Below are 21,449 nucleotides of genomic sequence, written 5' to 3' on the forward strand. Positions count from 1 at the left end.
TCATGCAGCACGGTGTTGAGTGGGATTAAAAAGAACAGATGCTCAGTGATTGATATCTGTTATTAGTAACTTCATCATTATCATTAAATTTTTTGGACTTGATTAGAGGTGATTTTTCTAATTGTAGGCACTAAGTCCTTTTCTAGCAATATCATAATGTATTTGCTTTTAGGATGGGCAAGGATACTTAGAAGACCTAGTAAAGGATATTGTTCAGTGGCTCAGTGCCTCGTCTGGCATGAAACCTGAAAGAAGTCTTCAAAATAATGGTTTATTGACTACTCTTAGTCAACACTACTTTTTATTTATTGGAACACTTTCTTGCCACCCTCATGGAGTCAAAATGCTGGAAAAATGCAGTGTATTTCAATGGTGAGCATTCCTAAATTCTGTTTCAGTATATACCTAAACTATTTTTAATGTGATCAGAAAGGGCATGCTTTTTAGTCTGTGTACCTGTGTTTGGTAAGTTTTTATTAAAATGCAAAAAAATATGTAGAGTTGTCTTGATGCTCTGATGCTTTTTTTAAAATGTGATATTTATTAAGTGCTTTCTTTTAGAAATGCTTATTTATTAGGAATTTAAAAATATTTGTTGAATTAATGAATCAATACAGTAATTTCTAGTAACCTTCATTATTTTCATCCTTATTTTAGTTTACTTAACCTTTGCTCCTTGAAAAACCAAGATCACTTGCTGAAACTGACTGTTTCGAGCTTGGACTATAGCAGAGATGGATTGGCTAGGGTCATACTTTCCAAAATCTTAACGGCAGCCACTGATGTGAGTATAATATAGGCAGTAAAACTGTATATTTCATAACCAGTTAATTCAGTATTTTATAAATTTTGGCCTCATAAAACTAATTATAAATTCTAAGACTATGGGATGGAATTTTAGTTTACTTTAAAATTTTAGTTCCTCCAAAGAACTCAATACAGTACACATATTTTTATATAAAGGGAAAGAAGCAGCTAGATCGAAACAGAAGTATTTTACTTTACTTGGACTAAAAAAATATTCATATCAAGGGCTAGACCATCAATTCCAGTCTTTCTGCCCTTTTCAAGTAGCAGAACTGTCCCAAAACAAAGTCGAATAGACCGTCCATAGTGAAGTTTGGGTGGTGTTTTTTTTCTTTTTTTTTTTTTAATGTTCTTATTTATCTTTATAGGCCTGCAGGCTGTATGCAACAAAACATTTAAGAGTATTATTGAGAGCTAATGTTGAATTCTTCAATAATTGGGGAATTGAATTACTAGTGACCCAGCTGCATGATAAAAACAAAACGATTTCTTCTGAAGCTCTTGATATTCTCGATGAAGCGTGTGAAGACAAGGTAAAGTTTCATTATTTTATAATAAAACCCTTAGACATGAATTTTTATTAAAATATTCAAATTTGATAGAAAATTATGTGAAATTATAATGTATATAATATAGTGGTTTTAGAAATAGAGAATTTACTATCTTCATGCAGTTATTAATTTGCCTAATAATTATTTCTTTTAGGCCAATCTTCATGCTCTTATTCAGATGAAGCCAGCTTTATCTCACCTTGGGGACAAGGGTTTGCTTCTCCTCCTGAGGTAAATTTTAAGAAAAATTTTCTTATAGTTATATTTTCTGTTGTGTTCTCTCTGGCAGTGTGTATTAAAGCTGGATTCAAATCTGTAAAGGAAGCACTCTAAAGAGTTTAGCTTGTTAACTTCTGAAAGAGGCCTATTTTAGAATATTGGACATCCTTTAATACTGAAACTCTGTCTTTTCATTGTTTTTCTTAATGTTTCTTTTACATTTCCATGTGTCCTCATTCTTTTCATGACATTTTCTTTACTGTGGTTGGATTCACATGTTTTTGCAAAGATTATGAAAATTTATTTGTATTTGAAATTACAATGAATAATAATTGACCTTTTAGTTTTAGGAAGGAGCTGTTCTTAAAGTCTTTTACCTCCTTAAACATATTTTATTTGAGATATTTTAGCTCCTTAAACATTTTTTGTGAGACTCAATGTTAAACTATTGCCTGTTTTAATTTACAGATTTCTCTCCATTCCAAAAGGGTTTTCCTATTTGAATGAAAGGGGTTATGTAGCAAAACAATTGGAAAAGTGGCACAAGGTAACTTGCTATTGAATAAGTTTCAATTTGTATCTTTTTATCTTGGGGAAATAGATTGTGAATTTAGAGGATTTAAAAAATATCGTCAGTATTTTGAAACTAAAAAAGTTAAATATTTAAACATTCATGTGAAGTCAAGTCTTAAAATTCTGTATAATTATTTGTATTCATATTTATCCATTTTTTAAACTATAGTTATTTTATAGCGAACTATTGATTTTGTGTAAATTCTGTTGAAATTTTGCTTTCAATTTAATTGATATAATCTATTGGTATCGTTTGTCAACCCTACTTACCATCATTTCTTTTATTCTTGGGTTCCTTTCGCACCCCTTTTAAGCTGAAACTAAAACAGTTTTCCTAAATGAAGATTATAAAACAGTTCTACCAAGCAGATATAATAATCTAATTAAACTTCACTTTAAGGTGTACTTTTCATAAATCTGAGAGCAAACTTCTTGCTGTTGTATATAATAGGGAAATCTAAGAAGAAGGGAGTAGTTTGAAGGTATTAACTTACTAGCTTTTCTTTAGATGGTCATCACTGTGACTTCAGTGCAATGCTTTCGTTTGAAGCATTGTAAATTGTCAAAGCATCTTAGAAACTCATGGAATAATCAATCCTAATGTAAATGATTTTCAGATTTTCCATTATTTCAGATCGTTATTTATATTGTCTATATTGAACCATGTTTCATAAGATATTCTCATTTTTAAAAAATACTATAGCTATTGTTATAGTTACCAGAGGTGGGGTGTGGGGGGAGAGGGAATTGGATGAAGGCAGTCAAATGATACAAACTTCCAGTTATAAATAAGTACTAGGGATAACGTACAACATGATAAATATAATTAACACAGCTGTATGTTATATATGAAAGTTGTCGAGAGAGTAAATCCTAGGAGTTCTTATCACAAGGGAAAATTTTTTTTTTATTTCTTTAATTTTGTATCTGTATGAGATGATGGATGTTCACTAAACTTATTTTGATGATCCTTTCATGATGTGTGTAAGTCATATCATTGTGCTGTACTCCTTAGACTTATACAGTACTGTCAGTTATATCTCAATAAAACTGGAAGAAAAAAGGGAAAAAAATACTATAAAGTGTACAACTGCAGGCCTGAAGTCTTTCAGTAATGGGTGAATTAGAAAACTAAAATAAAGATGTGATAGTTTTGAACTTCCCTGGTGGTCCAGTGGTTAAGAATCTGCCTGCCCATGCAGGGGACATGGGTTCGATTCCTGGTCCGTGAAGAACCCACATGCTGTGGGGCAACTAAGCCCGTGCGCCACAACTACTGAGCCCGCAAGCCACAACTACTGAAGCCCATGCGCTCTGGGGCCTGCATGCTGCAACTACTGAAGCCTGCATGCCTAGAGCCCATCCTCTGCAACAAGAGAAGCCACTGTAATGAGAAGCCCCGCACACTGCAACATAGAGTAGCCCCCACTGGCCGCAACTAGAGAAAGCCCACATGCAGCAATGAAGCCCAGTGCAACCAAAAAAAAAAAAAAAAAAAAGAGAGATATGATAGTTTTATTTTCTAAATAGAAGATGTTTAAACTAGTTACCATAATAAGATTGGTCACCTTATTATACAAATTATATTAGGAAATTGCTTAGCAAATCTGGTACAGCACTTTCAGATAGGAGGTACAACATATTAACTGATATAACAAAATTATGTGTCGTGTATAAGGAAGCAGAAGAAGGGTTAATGATTCTGCCTTAGGGATTAGCAAAAAAAATGTTAGGCTGAGGAGAGGATGTGCTATTTGAAGCGGTCTTGAGGTGTAAATAGTCAAATAAATTGGAAGAAGGATGTTCAAGGATGAGGGGGCAGAATAATAAATCTGTATAGGTTATTGAAACTTCACAGACTTGTGAGGAAAGCCATATTCCAGTGCGGGTGGGGCTAGGATAAGTGGGGTGTGGCAAGATGAGGATGGAATGGTGAATTAGAACTAGATTGAATTAGAATTAGAACTAGGCTTTTATAAGCCGCATTGTGTCATACTAAGGGATTTCAATTTTGTAGGAAGTGGAGGAATCTTTACAAGTGTAAAGAATATTCATAATCAGAACTATGCTTTAGAAAAAGATCATGGTGTAGTAGCAGAAGTTTGATCATCAAAGGTAAAGGAATCTAGGAATACTGAGACCAGTTTAGAAGCAAAATTGATAAAAGCATGGACTTCAGTGGTGGTTAGGTTCAATAGTCAGGGACACATTTTCTGGACATTTTTGAAATAAGATGGACAGGATTTGTGAACTGATTGGATGTAATGTATGAGGGGTCCCACTTGACACTTAAGGTTTCTGATTTGAATGACTGAATACATAATGGCTTACCATTAAAAGATTGTGATTACAAGAGATGGTTTGCAGGAATGAGGATAATGAATTTTGAATAAGTTGAACTGGTATTGCCTGTTGTATGGCAAGTGATAGTATCCAGAAAAATATTTGGAAATGTGGATCTGGAGCTCAGATGTGAGCTGAAGATAGAAGTTTGGGAGTTGTCAGTGAATAGTAGTAGTTGAAATTTGAATTGAGTGAGATCACCAAGGAAAATGTAAAGAACAAAGAAATAAAACTGGAAATTGCTCCCTAGAGAACACTCTGCTTTTTTTTTTTTTTTATCTTTATGCTTTTTTTAATATATAACTTTATTTATTTATTTATTTTTAATTTTTGGCTGCGTTGGGTCTTCGTTGTTGTGCGCAGCCTTTCTCTAGTTGCAGAGAGCGGGGGCTACTGTTTGTTGCGGTGTGCGGGCTTCTCATTGTGGCGGCTTCTCTTGTTGCAGAGCATGGGCTCTAGGCGTGCGGGCTTCAGTAGTTGTGGCACACGGGCTCAGTAGTTGTGGCTCGCGGGCTCTAGAGCGCAGGCTCAGTAGTTGTGGCACACGGGCTTAGTTGCTCTGCAGCATGTGGGATCATCCCAGACCGGGACTCGAACTCGTGTCAGGCGGATTCTTAACCACTGTGCCAACAGGGAAGCCTGAACACTCTGCTTTAATGAGGGGAATAAAAGGACAGGGATACTGAGGAAAAAATTATCAGCATGGCTTCACTAAAGGATGCTTCAGGAAGGAGAGGCCAGTGGTATATATTCTTGAGAGAGGTCAGGTAAGGTGAACACTAGAAAAAAAGCCTGTTGAAGGTGACAGGTCATTGGTGAATTTTGCGAGAGCAATTTCAGTAACAAGTTATAAACAGATGCTGAATTGCAGTTAGTTAGGCAGTAAATGTGAGATGTAAAAATAAAGACAGTATAGTCTACTTTCTCAAATTAATCAGAGAAAGGGAGAAAGGGAAGGGAACTAACTTAGTGATTGCCTACCATTAAACTTAGTGCCTTTCAAGTATTACCTCACTTAATCCTCACAGCAACCCTGTGAAATGTTTTTGTATTATTTCTATGTTGTGAATGAAAATGTGGAAGCTAAGATGAGTAAACTAATTTATCCTAGGTCACAGAGCTTGAAAATAACAGAGCAGGGGCACTTTTTGATTCCAAAGCCCATGCTCTTTCCACTATATTTGATTTCCTCCCAGTAGCTTGCAGCATGCCAAGATAAAGTTGAGACTGTCTCTTTTTCTAGGTAATAAAGCATCCAGGCCTGAATAATATTGAAAATTCACTCATTCAATTTAAAACTTTCATCCCTAGCGCAGGCTTGGTATAGACTTAGAAACCTGCAATGGAGGGAGGATATGGTTCATTTCATCACTCTTTATTATTTGTCTCCTCCCCGTTTACCAACTGCAAACTTGGAGCCTCTCCAGCTTTAGAGCAGGAGGAGGAGGAGGAGGAAGGGGTACAGGGTCATGGACAGTCTTACTCAACTGATGCAGCTGTTATCTGGGGTTGTTAGCTTTGAGTGGGGCAGATTTCAGATGTTGATTCTTTTACTCTAGGGTTATGTTTGTGAATTCCTCAAAGACCTCACTCTGGGGATCTCTCATTTGCAGTTCCCTTGACTGGATCAATGGCTCCTCTGGCTGCCTACTTACAATACCTCCTAGTAGCTAGAGGTTCACCCTCATTTGGGGTCTTCTTGCTCCTCCAGTAGGTCCTTTTGGGCAGAATCCTCAAGATGATCCACATCAGAAACTCAGTGCATTTCATAGCTATAAACCATACCCCTCAACTTTGCTAGTGTTTTCCACATGGATGCCACTGGTCAAAAGACTAACCAGGCAATACCACGTGAATGTAACTATTCCTGCATAAAGCTCAAAATACTTTCCTTAATTAGAATTTTTGTACTGAGATGTTCATGTATAGAGGAGATTATGGTAGTATAGTATATAGAGTAATATAGTGGTTGTAGTAGCAGTAGTAGAAATTTGGTATGCTGATAACATTAAAATCTTATATTACTTTTGCAAAGTAAAGAACCTAAAAGAAAAGCAGGAAAAGTAAGTTTTTAGAGTCTCTAAGTAGGGAGTTAAGGTAACCCACCAAATTCAAGTAGTCTAAAATGGTTTAAAATGAAAAATGTCTCCCTGCCCCCTTTTTCTATCTTTTCTGAAGATAATGTCTGTTAATATTTTGTGTGCATTCAAAGATGTTTTGTGCATCTATAAGTATATATTCTTCATATAAAAATACAAATGAATCCATTCACAGCTATAAATAAAATTGTATTTAATTTTTTTGTTTAGCAGTATATCTAAGAGATCTTTTCAGAGCTGTGCATTTAGAGCTATCTAATTCTCTTTAATGGCTGCATAGTAAATTATAGCAATGTACCCTAATTTTTATAATCACTCCTGTATTATGGGCATTTAGACTGTTTCCAACTTTTTAGTTTTGTAAACAGTGTTTGCTGGATATTCTTGCACGTATATCTTTGCATACTTGTGCAAGTATATCTTTTGAACAAATTTCTAAAGTATAATTGTTGAGTCAAAAAGTATGTGAATGTAAAGTTTTGATAAATACTGCCAAATTGCTTTTCAGAGTTTCTACCAATTCCTTCTAAACAATTTAAAGTGGAGATCTTTTGCAATAAAGATGGTGTGATTGACTGTCTCGGTTTAAAGAATTTAACTAGAAATTTTCCAAGTTTTAGTTGGAAATATTTTTTACATTTGACCTGATTTAAAGGGAGAGAGACTGTTTCTTACCAAAAGGTGCTAAAATGGTAGAACTCAGTTAATTTCCTTTTAAAATTTCTAGTGAATATCTTCAGGGTTTAATATTAAGAAGCTAGTTTTGGGACTTCCCTGGTGGCACAGTGGTTAAGAATCTGCCTGCCAATGCAGGGGACACGGGTTCGAGCCCTGGTCCGGGAATATCCCACATGCCGTGGAGCAACTAAGCCCGTGCGCCACAACTGCTGAGCCTGTGCTTTAGAGCCCGTGAGACACAACTGCTGAGGCTGCATGCCACAACTACCAAGGCCGCATGCCACAACTACGGAAGCCCTCGCACCTAGAGCCCCTGCTCTGCAACAAGAGAAGCCACCGCAATGAGAAGCCCGCGCACCGCAGCGAAGAGTAGCCCCCACTCTCCACAACTAGAGAAAGCCTGTGCGCAGCAACGAAGAGCCAACACAGCCAAAAATAAATAAATAAATAAACAAACAAATAAATAAAAAGCTGTTTATTTTTTTAATGGGGACAGGAATTCAATTATGACAAAAAAAAATTTTTTAGCTTACTTATATGGACCCTAAAATATTAATTGAAAATGAGGAAAAGAGTGTAAGCAGAAAGCTTACAGGTATGGATGTGATAGAACATTTGCATTCATAATAATACCTTGTTCTATCTATTCTTTTCAAAAATTTCTTAAATTTCCTGAACAGATGTTCATTTTTCTCATATTTATGCTTCCAAAGATTTGTTAGGTACCTAACATATTAGAAATTTAGTGAATGTTGTTATGATATATATAATTAAAACAATATTATCTTCTAGGAATATAATTCGAAATATGTTGACTTGATTGAAGAACAACTTAATGAAGCACTTACTACTTACCGAAAGCCAATTGATGGTGACAACTATGTTCGTCGGAGTAACCAAAGGTATAGTCCAGTTAATGGAATAATTTATTGCTAGTCCTCAAACATAAAATTTAAAACCAAATTATTATAAATCATTACTTTTTAAAGTTTTCTGAGTAGTTGGTTATTTTGTTTCTTACACTGACATAGGAAAAATCTTTTTAAAGCACAGCATTGAATGTTCAAAAATTCAGTGACATTCATAACTTGAATACCCTGACTAATATAGCGTTTAGATCCCTCCATGTCCTTACCCTAGTGTGTCTTTCTTGTCTTAGTTCTCTTACCATTACTCAGAGATCAACTAAACTATTATTTTTCTAGAAGAATTCTCATGCCTTTCCACCTCCATATTTTTATTTATGCTAAGTGATTATGTCTAATTCTGTTTATCTAGTACTTTATTGTAAGTCATTTTTTAAATTAGCTTATTTAAAATGAACCAATAGATATATCAATCATTTTTATTATACTAGATTACAGCGTCCTCATGTCTACCTACCTGTACACCTTTATGGACAACTGGTACACCACAAAACAGGCTGTCATTTGTTGGAAGTACAGGTAAAAACATAATTTGCTTATTTTAAATAGCTACAGTAGTAGAAAAAACTTAATATTGCTAAAGTATTATCTTTTCAGAAACGTCTCAAAAGCCTTCGGAAAGTCAGTGGCATATTTGCTTTTAAAGCCATCCGTCTTGTAATTGACTTAGCATTCTTTGTTTGCAGTTCTTAGAGATATTACTGGCTTGCATGCATTTCCCTGACTTGCATACGACCATTTGCATAGCTAATTTGTTATGTAGAGTAAGTAATCCAGTGAAGGTCTGAGTTCTTTCCTTTCTAGTTCATTTGGGAAGTTCATCTCCTTAGTAAAAACATACTGAAAAATTGAGTTTCTTCATTCCTCTTGTTGGGAAGTTAAACTGAACCTGAAACATATTGAGTTACCTTTGGTGAGCAACAAACTGAAAGTATCAGTTGCTGTTTGTTAGTGCCTCACTATTTTCATATATTTCATGTAATGTAAGGCTTAGACAAGCAGTTGTTCTTTAAGTATAGTATGCACGCCAGATTTTGGCTGGGAACATGTCTTGCTACTAGGTGTTTTCAATAAATGTAACCCTTTTCTTATTTTAGGAATGGTTATAGAAGTATTTGTGTGTGTTTCTGAACAATAGTAACCTAGCAATTTAGTTCCTTTTCATATCAGTGTTCATTTCAGGAGCAAAAGTTTTACATAACTATACTTCGCAGTTTCATGTATTTTTATACTGTCTGTGAAGACTATTGAGGTGTGTATCTTTATATTAATTTTTTAAAAATTCACTGAAAGTTTAAGTGATTTTCTCAGTGTCATTACCTACATAGTATGATGAAGTCTAGGTGTTAATTTGTTATTTTCTATCTCAAAGAAATAATGATTGTTAATGGCTAACATTTTTCTAATACTAAGTCCCAAGTACTTTGTTACACTTACGTAATAATTCATTAAATCATTAAACTTTATGAAACAGAGTTTAGGAAATCAAGACATGGGGAGATTAAGTAACTTGCTCTAGGCCACTTAGCTAATAAGTTCTAACTCTAGTATATGAATTCAGAGCCCATGTCCTAATGCTGCTTCTTAAGAAATTCGACGTAAAATTATTTTAGGATTTTAAATATGCAGAAATTACTAAATACAAACCTTAAATCGGTTTTAAGATACAATAAGAAAATATGTTAAAGACATACTGATAATCATAGGTATTTTTTTCCTCTCTGCAGAATATTATTACAGAACTCTGTCACAGTGTCCGTACACCAGATTTGGATAAATGGGAAGAAATTAAAAAACTGAAAGCATCTCTATGGGCCTTGGTTTGTAATAAACACTTCTGTAAGATCTTCTTAATTTTTAGATTTTACTCATTTTCCTGTTAATATTAAATAAATAAAAATAATTTTATTTGGAACGTGTTCTTAGATTAGTATTCTAAAACAAAGATTGTTCCTGCCCATTTAAATATTATTTTATGTTGGAAAATAAATGATTAAACTATTAATTTTCTTGCTGAGACAAATGGAACTTTAATTCCTAAAGTTCCTTATGTGAGGTTTTTTTCACAGTTCTTTCTCTCTTATAGACGTGGTTAAATTTTTTGTTTTTTTGGGTAGCTTTCCAAATCTCTTGAAGGAGTTAGTCTTGTAAATATATTTGATATGTGATTTCTTTTCTTTTAGGGAAATATTGGCTCATCAAATTGGGGTCTCAATTTGCTACAGGAAGAAAATGTGATTCCAGATATACTAAAACTTGCAAAACAGTGTGAAGTTCTTTCCATCAGAGGGTGTGTCATTTAACTCAGAAATCTTTCTAAAGTATATATTTTTGTTCACAGATGGGTGTGAGAGAAGAGTATTTTATGATTGCAGTTTTTCAGTGCATCGTTAAACATCTTAAGGAACTCCTTGTTTTATATTATTGATATTTTATTCTTATCATTGTAATATTGACATTTACCTTGCAGATAAACAGTGAGAGTATAGTGTGTCCAAATAATCCAGTAGTCCATTAGCGCACATATTCCAAATTTATTTCAGAAAAGCTAATGTATATATATATTTTTCCCTAATCACAATGTTCTTTTAGATTTTTTCCTTGTAATTAATATTTTTATTATGAAGGTTTTCATGTTATTTTTAATGGCTATTAAAGAAAACGCAAATGTACATATAGCAAACTAATATTTTATGGTTGCTTTAAGAAATCTCAGTTTGGAATTATAAACTGTCTTTACTACATCTTTTACTTACAGGACCTGTGTATATGTGCTTGGGCTCATAGCCAAAACCAAACAAGGCTGTGATATTCTAAAATGTCACAACTGGGATGCTGTAAGGCACAGTCGCAAACATCTGTGGCCAGTGGTTCCAGATGATGTAGAACAACTCTGTAATGAACTCTCATCTGTTCCAAGCACCCTGAGTTTGAACTCAGAGTCAACCAGCTCTAGACATAATAGTGAAAGTGAATCTGCGCCATCAAGTGAGTATTGTGACAGGGTCATATAAAGTTAGCCGAAACTAACACTTGTGATGTCGAAATTTAAATGAATTTTACATTCTTAATTTACTTTTCTCTGAGATAATTTGGCAGTAATAGCGTCTTGGAGAATGCTACCAACCTACATTGTTCTCTCCCTTTGCTTTCTAAATAGGCCTTGGAAAATCCTACTTACAGAGTTAAATAATAAGCCATGTCCCAGAAGAACCATTCCCCTTTTTTGCAATTTCTAATAAGTAAAAGACACTGGTTTTTTTTTAAAGAAGATAGTGCAATATTTATCAAGCCATATTTCACCAGATCTAAGATACCATAAATTATAATATGCACCACTGTTTAAGAAAAAAAAAAATGCTGCCTATTGCAAGATGCATGCTGATTTTAGAGATTTTAAGTGTGAAAAATGTGCATCTTAGAATTGGCAAAATATGGAAATACAGTGCAGTGTGCAAGCTTAAGATTTTATTTTGCCTTCTTTCAGAATATATTTGAAGTAATTTATAACTATTCAACAGAAAATTTAAAATAAAAATAGAATAAAATCCCAAAGATGTCATTAGGCACCTGGATTGAGTCTTTTATTAGAGGTAGGCCCTGAATTTAGATAAGTTTCTTAGTACCTAAGGCAAAGTGAGAAATAAATATAATTGGTTTAGACATGAATTTAAAATGTTGTGACTCGGTTCTTTGTAAGTGTAGTTTGCTTAAGATTGGACATTCATTTCTTATAAGATTGATTTTTCTTGCTTATTGTGATTCGAGGAATAAACCACCAAGAATCTGTACCAACTGAGTAAACATCCAGGGTCAAGTCTCCTTTTTGCCTTTAATTTTATCTTGAATATTTGGAGGTTTTGGAAACTCACTGGGATAATCAAAAGAAACTTTATGCAAGCTGTGACATAATGAGTTCTATAGTTTTTCTTTGGAAATAACAAGATCATCATAATGACAAATTTTATATTTTATTCAAGGACAAATTCTGGGTCTCAAGGAAGCTCTTTTTATGTGGCTCAGCAGTCTAACTCTTTTTATTTTTGAAAAATTTTTCCCCAGGTGACTATTAAACAAAAATTTCCTGAATTATGTCACTAATAGTTACTATGATTATTTGTCCTTTTTTATCTGCTTTTATTAATCCTTTGATCATAGGTATGTTCATAATGGAGGATGACCGGTTTGGCAGCAGCTCTACTAGTACATTTTTCCTTGATATCAATGAAGATGCAGAGCCAGCATTTTATGATCGATCTGGACCTATGAAGGATAAAAATTCATTCCCTTTCTTTGCTTCTAGTAAACTTGTGAAGAATCGTATCTTAAATTCGCTTACTTTGCCTAATAAAAAACATCGTAGTAGCAGTGATCCAAAAGGAGGGAAACTGTCATCTGAAAATAAGACAAGCAACAGGCGGATCAGAACGCTTACAGAGCCCAGTGTTGACTTCAATCATAGTGATGATTTCACACCCATATCCACAGTACAGAAAACATTACAATTAGAAACTTCATTTGTTGGGAATAAGCACATTGAAGACACTGGTAGTACTCCAAGTATTGGAGAGAATGACTTAAAATTCACCAAGAGTCTTGGTACAGAGAATCACAGAGAAAACACAAGCCGCGAGAGATTAGTTGTAGAAAGTTCAGCGAGCTCACATATGAAGATACGTAGCCAAAGTTTTAATACAGACACTACAACAAGTGGCATAAGTTCAATGAGCTCAAGTCCTTCACGAGAGACAGTAGGTGTAGATGCTACGACTGTGGACACAGACTGTGGAAGTATGAGTACTGTGGTAAGTACTAAAACTGTTAAGACAAGCCACTATTTGACGCCACAGTCTAACCATCTCTCTCTCTCTAAATCAAACTCAGTGTCCCTGGTGCCTCCAGGTTCTTCTCATACACTTCCTAGAAGAGCACAGTCCCTTAAAGCACCCTCTATTGCTACAATTAAAAGTCTAGCAGACTGTAACTTTAGTTACACAAGTTCTAGAGATGCCTTTGGCTACGCTACACTGAAAAGATTACAGCAACAAAGAATGCATCCATCCTTATCTCATTCTGAAGCTTTGGCGTCTCCAGCAAAAGATGTGCTGTTTACTGATACCATCACCATGAAAGCCAACAGCTTTGAGTCCAGGTTAACACCAAGCAGGTGAGCAAATATACATTTTAAAATCAACAATAATGTTTGCATTTTAACAGACTTAAATGTAAAGCATTAGCCAGGTTTTACATCTACGTAAACCTCAGAACTGACCTATTATAATTGTTTACTATAGTAGGCTATAAGCTCCTAGTTACCCGATATGATTTGAAATGGATTCTTGCAGCTGCGAGGGGGGAAAAGAAACTCCTTTAGGCCCTGAAAATAAACATATATGTTTTACAATGACACATAAGTCACAAGCTTTTTTTTATTTATTTCTCGCTTCTGCAAGGATCGATTTTAAAAAGAAGCATGTCGGGGGAATCAGGAGCTTAAGACCTACAATAACAAACAACCTTTTCAGGTAGGTCAATTTAAGGCTCCAAAAGTTGACTTTTTTTTTTTTTTTTTAAGATAACTGAAAATTTCAGTATAATTCTTTTCAGTTTAAGTAGCTGTGATTATTAAGTAGGAACCAAATGAACATTAAATGAATTACTTGGCCCTCAGAATTCAGCAGTAGCAGTTTGCCTGTGCTCACAGGAGCATTTGGGAGATTTCTATGCCGTATCTAAAGATTAGATCAAGCTGGTCAAAGTAGTAGATTTTACCTATAAAAGATAGGCAGTGTTAAATTTTATTGTTGCAAAAATTTCTATACCTTCTTTTTTTGTTGGACCAAATACTTCTAAAAACTTTCTTTAGTTTTAGATTGTTCATTTTCATTTATTAAATGGATTAGTATTTGTCAAGTACTGAGACTAGTGCCTAGCACATATTAAGCACTCAATAAAAGTTAGCTGTTATTATCATCATTATCACCACTATTATTATTGATAGTTATTTCTTTCATGTAATCCATTTGGCTCTTATATAACCAAATTCTTAAGTTATTAAGCAATTTTGTTTCAGGAATGTTAACACATTTAGTAGAAGAGATCCCTTGTAGCAAATAATAAATTATATTCCGTTTGGTAGAATTTCATAAATTATGCAGTAATGTCTTATCTACCTGACAGCCTCATCCCTCCCAACAGCTCACTAGTATAAACCTATGCAGTGAAATTCACAAATTTTATTCAAAGGAAGTACCTCTGACCCACATTCATAGTTTGTTGATGTTTAGTCTAACAAGTTTGTTTATCAGATTTTCAGGCCTATAGATGCAACAGTTATAAGCTTCTACTGGTAGGGACACTGTGACAGGAAAGGAGAGCTGATAAAATTGGTGGCAAAGGAGGAAACTTTTATACTACAACAAAGTATTTGGAAACTCAGAGACTACAGCAGCTAGTAGCATTCAGCCAGGGGCAGTAACGTAGCACACCAAAATAAGCAATAAGGGTTCCACCATCTTAGAGCTCAGTACAATAACCAAAGTGCTATTAGCTCTGAACCACCCAGTTAGGGTTATTCTGTCTCACTGAAGCAGGCATTTCTATCTAACTGATTAAAGCACAGATAAAAAGTTTCATTGCTTAAATATTTATTAGAATAAACCAGAAACAACAACTATTCCAAATCACAATTTCCTAATCAGTCTGGGTTCTTAGGATCTTATTTCCTATATTCTCTGTTAGATCAAGAGAAGGATATTTGGAAATTTTACTCCTGGAATAAAATGCCAAGTTATCAGCACTATAAAGGATTAATAGATGTTTTTAATTTCTTGGGAGGGGAAAAAATAAAAAGAAAAAGCAGTCAAGAGAAACAGAAACAGTTGTACAAAGGCATGAAGGCTTAACAAAAATCTCATGTTTGTCAAATCTGTCACTTATTCTGCAAACTGTGTTTAGTACTTAACTGTGTACTGGGTTCCATGGAGGAAAAAATTGTGTAGACATTAGTCTTCCTATTCCCACTTGTTTCCTTTGGTTAGTTCAGAGAAAATGAAAATGATGGACGATAACTACACGTTTACTGTAAAATAATAGTTTGGAATCTAGGCTGAGAAGATTTTTTTTTTTACTTATAAAATCAGAAGAGTAGTCATACTGATACCTATGGTATAATGGTTAGCATGAATCCAGCAGTCTTAAAAACCATATCTTACTGAGATATTTCCTTGGGGCATAGCAGAAAAAACACTGAAGTAGGAATCCTTAATCTTGAGTTCTAATCCTGACACTGAATGAATGAACTTGGAAAAAGTTCCATAAATTATGCTGTAATGTCTCATCTGCTTGGAATTCAAAAGTTTTGCAAGCCTCATCAATCCAGAACAAACCCAGGCAAACCTCTCAATTGTTTACCGTGGTAAATCTGTATCGTAAAGTTCATGAATTTTGAAATATGTAGGCCTCAATTGCCTAATCTAGTGGAGATTGGACTAGATCAGTGGTTTTAAGCTTTTTTAAAATGTCGCATTTTAAGTAGAGAAACCTTTCTTCACAAAAACATTGCTATGGAAACCCAATACGTAGAATATGTAAAAACAGAGCTATTCTGGTTGAAATAGGTATTGTGGAGGTGAGTATTCCAATAATTCCTTCCCCTTCACTCCAGTAGTCTTTGAAGAGTTCTATGGAATCACAGAGGTATAACAGAGTACAATTTAAAAACTACTGACCTATTTTATAAAATTTGTAAATTTCAATTATGAGTGGTTTTTAGGTGGAAATTCGTAGAAATTAGTGGTTTTTGCTATGATAATTTTAATAGCTACTATTTATAAAACATTATTTTGTGTTCTTTTCAAAATAATTCTTCGTTTTAATATCAGGGTACGTTATTACATTTTAAATGACTTGAGTTTTCAAATAGCAGTATACATACAGTGTGGAACCTTGTGTACTGCCTTGTATATACAAAGCAGGCGTATGATAAATATTTTAGCATGTCTGTTGCATGAATAAAAATCTGTATAAGAAAGGTGTATCTTACGGAAATGTCATTATTCCATGTTATGGAATCACTGGTAAGGAATGCATTGAGGAAATATCAGTGCTTCGTATAAAGCTGTCTCTTGTAATATTTATATATGATACCATTTTTACTGTTTTTTTTAAGATGTGTACGTGCTTTATTTATTTTATTTTTTGGCTGTGTTGGGTCTTTGTTGCTGCGCACGGGCTTTTCTCTAGTTGTGGCGAGCGGGGGCTACCCTTTGTTGCAGTGCACAGGCTTCTCATTGCGGTGGCTTCTTTTGTTGCAGAGCACGGGCTCTAGGGTGCACGGGCTTCAGTAGTTGTGGCACGCAGGCTCTACAGCTCAGGCTCAGTAGTTGTGGCGCACGGGCTTAGTTGCTCTGTGGCATTCCCCGACCAGGGATCAAACCCGTGTCCCCTGCATTGGCAGGTGGATGCTTAACCACTGCGTCACCAGGGGAGTCCCATTTTTACTGTTTTGTGTCTGTCTTCTGTGTTGCAAAATCTTATGTTGATAAAGTAATTACCACACAAAGAATAAGTGATTATCCTTATTTTAATAAAAATAATATTAAATAGAATTAGTAGACGTGCCCTTACTTGTATGATAGCAAATCTAGCAGTCTCAAATGATTGTGAAGTTAGTCCTTGGATAATACCTCTGTTTTCTGAGGTCAGTTTTTTATCTTTACTTATTTTTTACTGCTAGACGTTGAAAGTTATCTTAATTGCTCACCTTTTCACTTTTACCTGGGAGACCGTAACAGTTGTTTTTGGTCAACAGTCAACTTTACTGATGTCCTTTTATATATCAATTTATAAAAGAGAAATATTCTCAAGTATTCACATGTTCTCAATAAATAAGATGGCACTGTTTAGTACTTGACTAGCTTCCTTTCTTTTATGAAGGTATGAAAATAAACTATAATTCTTTATATGATTGCTATAACAAATCAAGAAACTAATATAGTTTTTTTAATGGTATTATAGGTTCATGAAAGCTTTAAGTTATGCTTCGCTAGATAAAGAAGATTTATTAAGTCCTATTAACCAAAATACCCTGCAGCGATCCTCCTCAGTGAGGTCCATGGTGTCCAGTGCAACATATGGTAGCTCAGATGACTATATTGGTCTTGCTCTTCCAGTAGACATCAATGATATATTCCAGGTATCATAAATTCTATTGTTTTCTTATGAGTTGGTTTACGATTTTTTTCATATTCTATAACTGCTTACTAGAAATTATAATTTAGAGCAAATACTAATTTAGGGGAAGGTGGTATTTTTAGACAGTGTTATTTAAAGAAATTTTACCATGAGAATTATTTCACCTTTCTCAACTATTCTATACTCTTTTATTTAGCATCTCTAAGTTCCCAGCACATTATCGTTCTCCTCACATTAAATCATCATCTTGTTTGATTTCTTTATCAGTATATTCTCTATAGAAATTTTAATGCCTAATCTTGCTTTTTAGTCACACTTGACTTGTTCCTTATTGTTTTTTTAATTGAGATATAACTGACATATAACATTGTGTAAATTTGAAATGTACAATGTATCCCTTGTTTTATTTAATCCTTGATCCTATTTATCCCAAACATGGCAGCCACATGTTGTGCTAATCCCACGAAATACTCACAAATCTCTAGGAGGTAGATAGTACTAAAGAATACATATTTGTTTAGAAGTCTAAAAACATTTTAGATAAATTCTAAAATAATTATTTTAATATCCATTTAAGTCACCAAGAATAGATAAGGACCTTAAGGGTTTTATGCTATTTTGTCAAGTTTTGGTGATTTAACCATCTTCAGTATCTTTTCATTATAAGTTCATGTGCTATAGTAATTCTGTTTAAATTACATTTCATTTAATTTTGCTAAGATACATAAAGTGAATTTTTATAACAGGACTTACCATGACTTATATCTATTTTAGGTAAAGGATATTCCCTATTTTCAGGCAAAAAACATACCTCCACATGATGATCGAGGTGCAAGAGTGTTTGCCCATGATGCAGGAGGTAATGCATGGTTTTTGTTCTCCTCTGTATATTAAAAAGAAAATTCTTTTCAGTAGGATGACACTAAAAATTCAGGTATACTTACTTTTGGGTCAACTTAAAAAATTATAGCAAAATAATTGTTTGAGTCAATTTAAAATTAAACCACAGTATTTTTTTGTGAGAGACTTAAAGTGTTTTTTCCAACTAAGTACCAAGCCTCTCAAGAAAACAAAAACCAGATCAGTTGCTTCTGTTTTAAACAAATAATACGTGAAAAAATTTTAACACTTACACTCATAGGTCTAAGCAACAGCTGTTTGGGGAAAGGAGAGAGAGAAAAATGTACTTATACATTATATGATCTCTCTTTGCTATGAGCTGTGGTATTTTAATTAATATATGTGTATCAGCCACGAATTTAAAGCTTTAAAATCTTGATGATTTTTTCTTAACAAGGACCTCTTTAGACTCGGAATTATTACTTTTCTTTATGCAAATATTAAGAATTGATTACACAAATATTAAGAATTGAAATGATACCTAATTGTATAATCTTAATTTTTTATTTTGTATTTAAAACCCCATATTAAAGTAATATAAGTATAACTGCTGATGTTAATTATTTTCGTAATTTAAAGCAAATTATCCTATTTTTCTCCCCAGTTAAGGTTAGATTTTGAATCATAAAAGGAGTTCTGGTTTTCTTCCCTAATTTCCCTTCTTTAAAATTTCACATAGTTTAAGGCACCTTGAAAGAGGTGTCATTGATACCATCTTCATCAGATTATGTTTTATATTTACTTACGCACAGGTCTTCCATCTGGAACTGGAGGTCTTGTAAAAAACTCTTTTCACTTGCTACGACAGCAGATGAGTCTTACAGAAATAATGAATTCAATCCATTCAGATGCTTCTCTGTTTTTAGAAAGCACAGAAGACACTGGACTACAGGAACATACAGATGATAACTGCCTTTATTGTGTCTGTATTGAAATTCTGGGTTTCCAGCCCAGTAACCAACTGAGTGCAATATGTAGTCATTCAGGTGAGTGATTATGTCCTTGAAGATGAATCCACCTGCCTTTGAATCTGCTCCAGTCACAGGTCATCTCCCAGCCCTATTGATCATCCCTCTTACTCCATTCTCATTACCTCAGCCTTAGTACAGTCACTCAGCATCTCCCTGTGGGAATGTTAGTAAGTTTGTCTCCAGTTTTTTCCCCTTCCAATTCATCTTTCATACTGCTGCCTTGGATTAGGCTGTTGACAGTTTTTTACTGCCTATTCAGGTCCAGCACACAAGACTCTTTGTGTGATCTGTCTACTGTTTTTTTTACCATTCTCCTATCTTATAATTGATACACCGCTACTGACTAACTAGATGTTTTTTGAGCAGACTGTGCTCTTTTTCACGGCTCTAGGCATGAAGAGTGTGTTTTCCCTACTGTCCCCTCTTGCGCCTTCTCCTCCTCACACACATGCAAGCTCACGCGCAGTCCATTTGGCAAGCCCACCTCGTCCTCAAGAGTCGGGACTGTTTTATCTTCAAAGCTTTCTCTGACCCTCTTAGTCGGATGTTGACACTTCTTCCTCTTTACTTTCATTGCTCTTTGTACATAGATCTCTTATGATAATTATTGCTTGGTTATTTTTTCCCCTTCTACTCAGTAAGTTCCTTCAGGGTATGGTCTGTCATGCCTTTTCATTTTTATTTTCTAATACCCAGCTGTGTACTGCTTTATATACTAGGCACTCAATATGTTTTTGGTGAGGGAGTGAATGAATCAGATCCAGATTCAGCTTTTTTATAAATGTGTGTTTAAACTATTACTATAGATAGCTTTTCTTGGTGAATATCACTTAACCACCCTCAAAAAAACCTAGTGATAACCAAAGTTCTCTGGGTCATTCATCCACATTTCTCCATGGCATTCTGATCCAGAACTTCCCAACTGATGGGTTGCAGCACACTGTTGTACCACATCCACAAATAGGATATGGATGTGCTGAGAGATTAATCCCCTCCATGGTTCCATGCCCCAGTCGGGCCTGGGTTTGACAAACCCTTGGACTAGGCACTTACCACTGTGAACAGTCCTGTCCAGGGACCCAGAGTGCTATAATTATTTTCATTTTCTGTGAGCGAAAGGTTTGGGCATTATTGTCCTGATGTACACAGTAAAGAAGATGCTATTTTAAATCATTTGTCTATACATTGTTTATAATATTTTAGTTCTTCTAAGTTCTGTTTCTTCATTTACTCATTCAACAAATACTTATGAAGCACTTACTGTGGAGTTTTGCTATGTAAGTGTTTTCTCTTTATTTATCAAACAAGAAATAGGGAAGCCAGCCCCCTAATTACCCAGTCACAAGACAGTCCCAGCTAGTTCTAATCCATTTGTGATTACTGAGCTAGTAATCAAGTGGAGTAACATCAAGTGTGGGACTTGTGGAAGACTTGCTGCAGTCAGCAAGGCTCTCACCTTGGCACAGGATCAGAACCCCTCCACCTGTTGTTCTAGGGATATGAAGCGGGGAGGAGAATAACTCTTAATTGGGAAGTGATTACAGTTTACTATTGATACTTGGAGGTATGAAGGGAGGCAGGCTAATTGTTAAAAAGTCACTGAACCTCTACAGATTTATGCATTCAACTTAATATTTATTACGCCACTACTGTGGATCAGGCATTAAACTAGATGCTCGGAAAACAATTGAGAGAGAGAAAAATAGAAAGATATTATTCTTACACTCTTTGAGCTCTAGTCCAATGGAGAAGGAAATGGATTGACTGACCACTCGATCAATCAGTACACAAATATTAATATAATACTACATTTGTAACAAGCACCATCAGGGATAGGTACATGGTATTAACAAAGGAATATAACCAAGTAGGCAGATCAAAGAAGAGACTTCTGAAGAATTGCTATTGAGCTGTGGTTGAAAGAATGAATAGAACCTAACTAAGTGAAGACTGGAGTATAGAGAATTTTGAGAGAGAGGAAGCAGCATGAGCAAAGGTCTTCTCTGATGGGAGCAAGCATGGGAAGTAGAAAGGACTAAAAAGACACCTGTGGGAATGGAGCTCAGAAAGCAAAGGGAGAGGAAATACAGGATCAGCCTAGAAAAACGGTTGGGACCAGGTCCTGCAGAGACCTTCCTACCCAAAGTGTGGTCAGCGGACCAGCAGCATCAGCATCACCTGAGCACT

At 34.8% G+C, this 21,449-nt stretch overlaps 1 protein-coding gene across 7 annotated transcripts in view; it reads left to right on the plus strand.

Annotated features, from left to right (window-relative positions):
• Positions 1-21,449, plus strand: part of RICTOR (RPTOR independent companion of MTOR complex 2) — a 118,877-nt gene that overhangs the window by 85,683 nt on the left and 11,745 nt on the right. For 4 of the 7 annotated variants that reach the window (XM_082453674.1, XM_082453671.1, XM_082453675.1 and 1 more), the window contains 15 exons: positions 173-372; positions 658-784; positions 1,176-1,340; positions 1,513-1,589; positions 2,046-2,124; positions 8,063-8,172; positions 8,628-8,715; positions 9,924-10,016; positions 10,380-10,486; positions 10,955-11,184; positions 12,355-13,363; positions 13,650-13,721; positions 17,215-17,392; positions 18,166-18,250; positions 19,044-19,277. In XM_082453674.1, coding sequence (XP_082309800.1) covers positions 173-372; positions 658-784; positions 1,176-1,340; positions 1,513-1,589; positions 2,046-2,124; positions 8,063-8,172; positions 8,628-8,715; positions 9,924-10,016; positions 10,380-10,486; positions 10,955-11,184; positions 12,355-13,363; positions 13,650-13,721; positions 17,215-17,392; positions 18,166-18,250; positions 19,044-19,277 — 2,854 coding nt within the window. The remainder of the gene's footprint in view (positions 1-172; positions 373-657; positions 785-1,175; positions 1,341-1,512; positions 1,590-2,045; positions 2,125-8,062; positions 8,173-8,627; positions 8,716-9,923; positions 10,017-10,379; positions 10,487-10,954; positions 11,185-12,354; positions 13,364-13,649; positions 13,722-17,214; positions 17,393-18,165; positions 18,251-19,043; positions 19,278-21,449) is intronic. The other 3 variants (XM_082453673.1, XM_082453676.1, XM_082453672.1) reach the window with 3 other exon arrangements.

This window comes from Balaenoptera physalus, assembly GCF_965194825.1.
Source record: "Balaenoptera physalus genome assembly, chromosome: 3".
Lineage (NCBI taxonomy): Eukaryota > Metazoa > Chordata > Mammalia > Artiodactyla > Balaenopteridae > Balaenoptera > Balaenoptera physalus.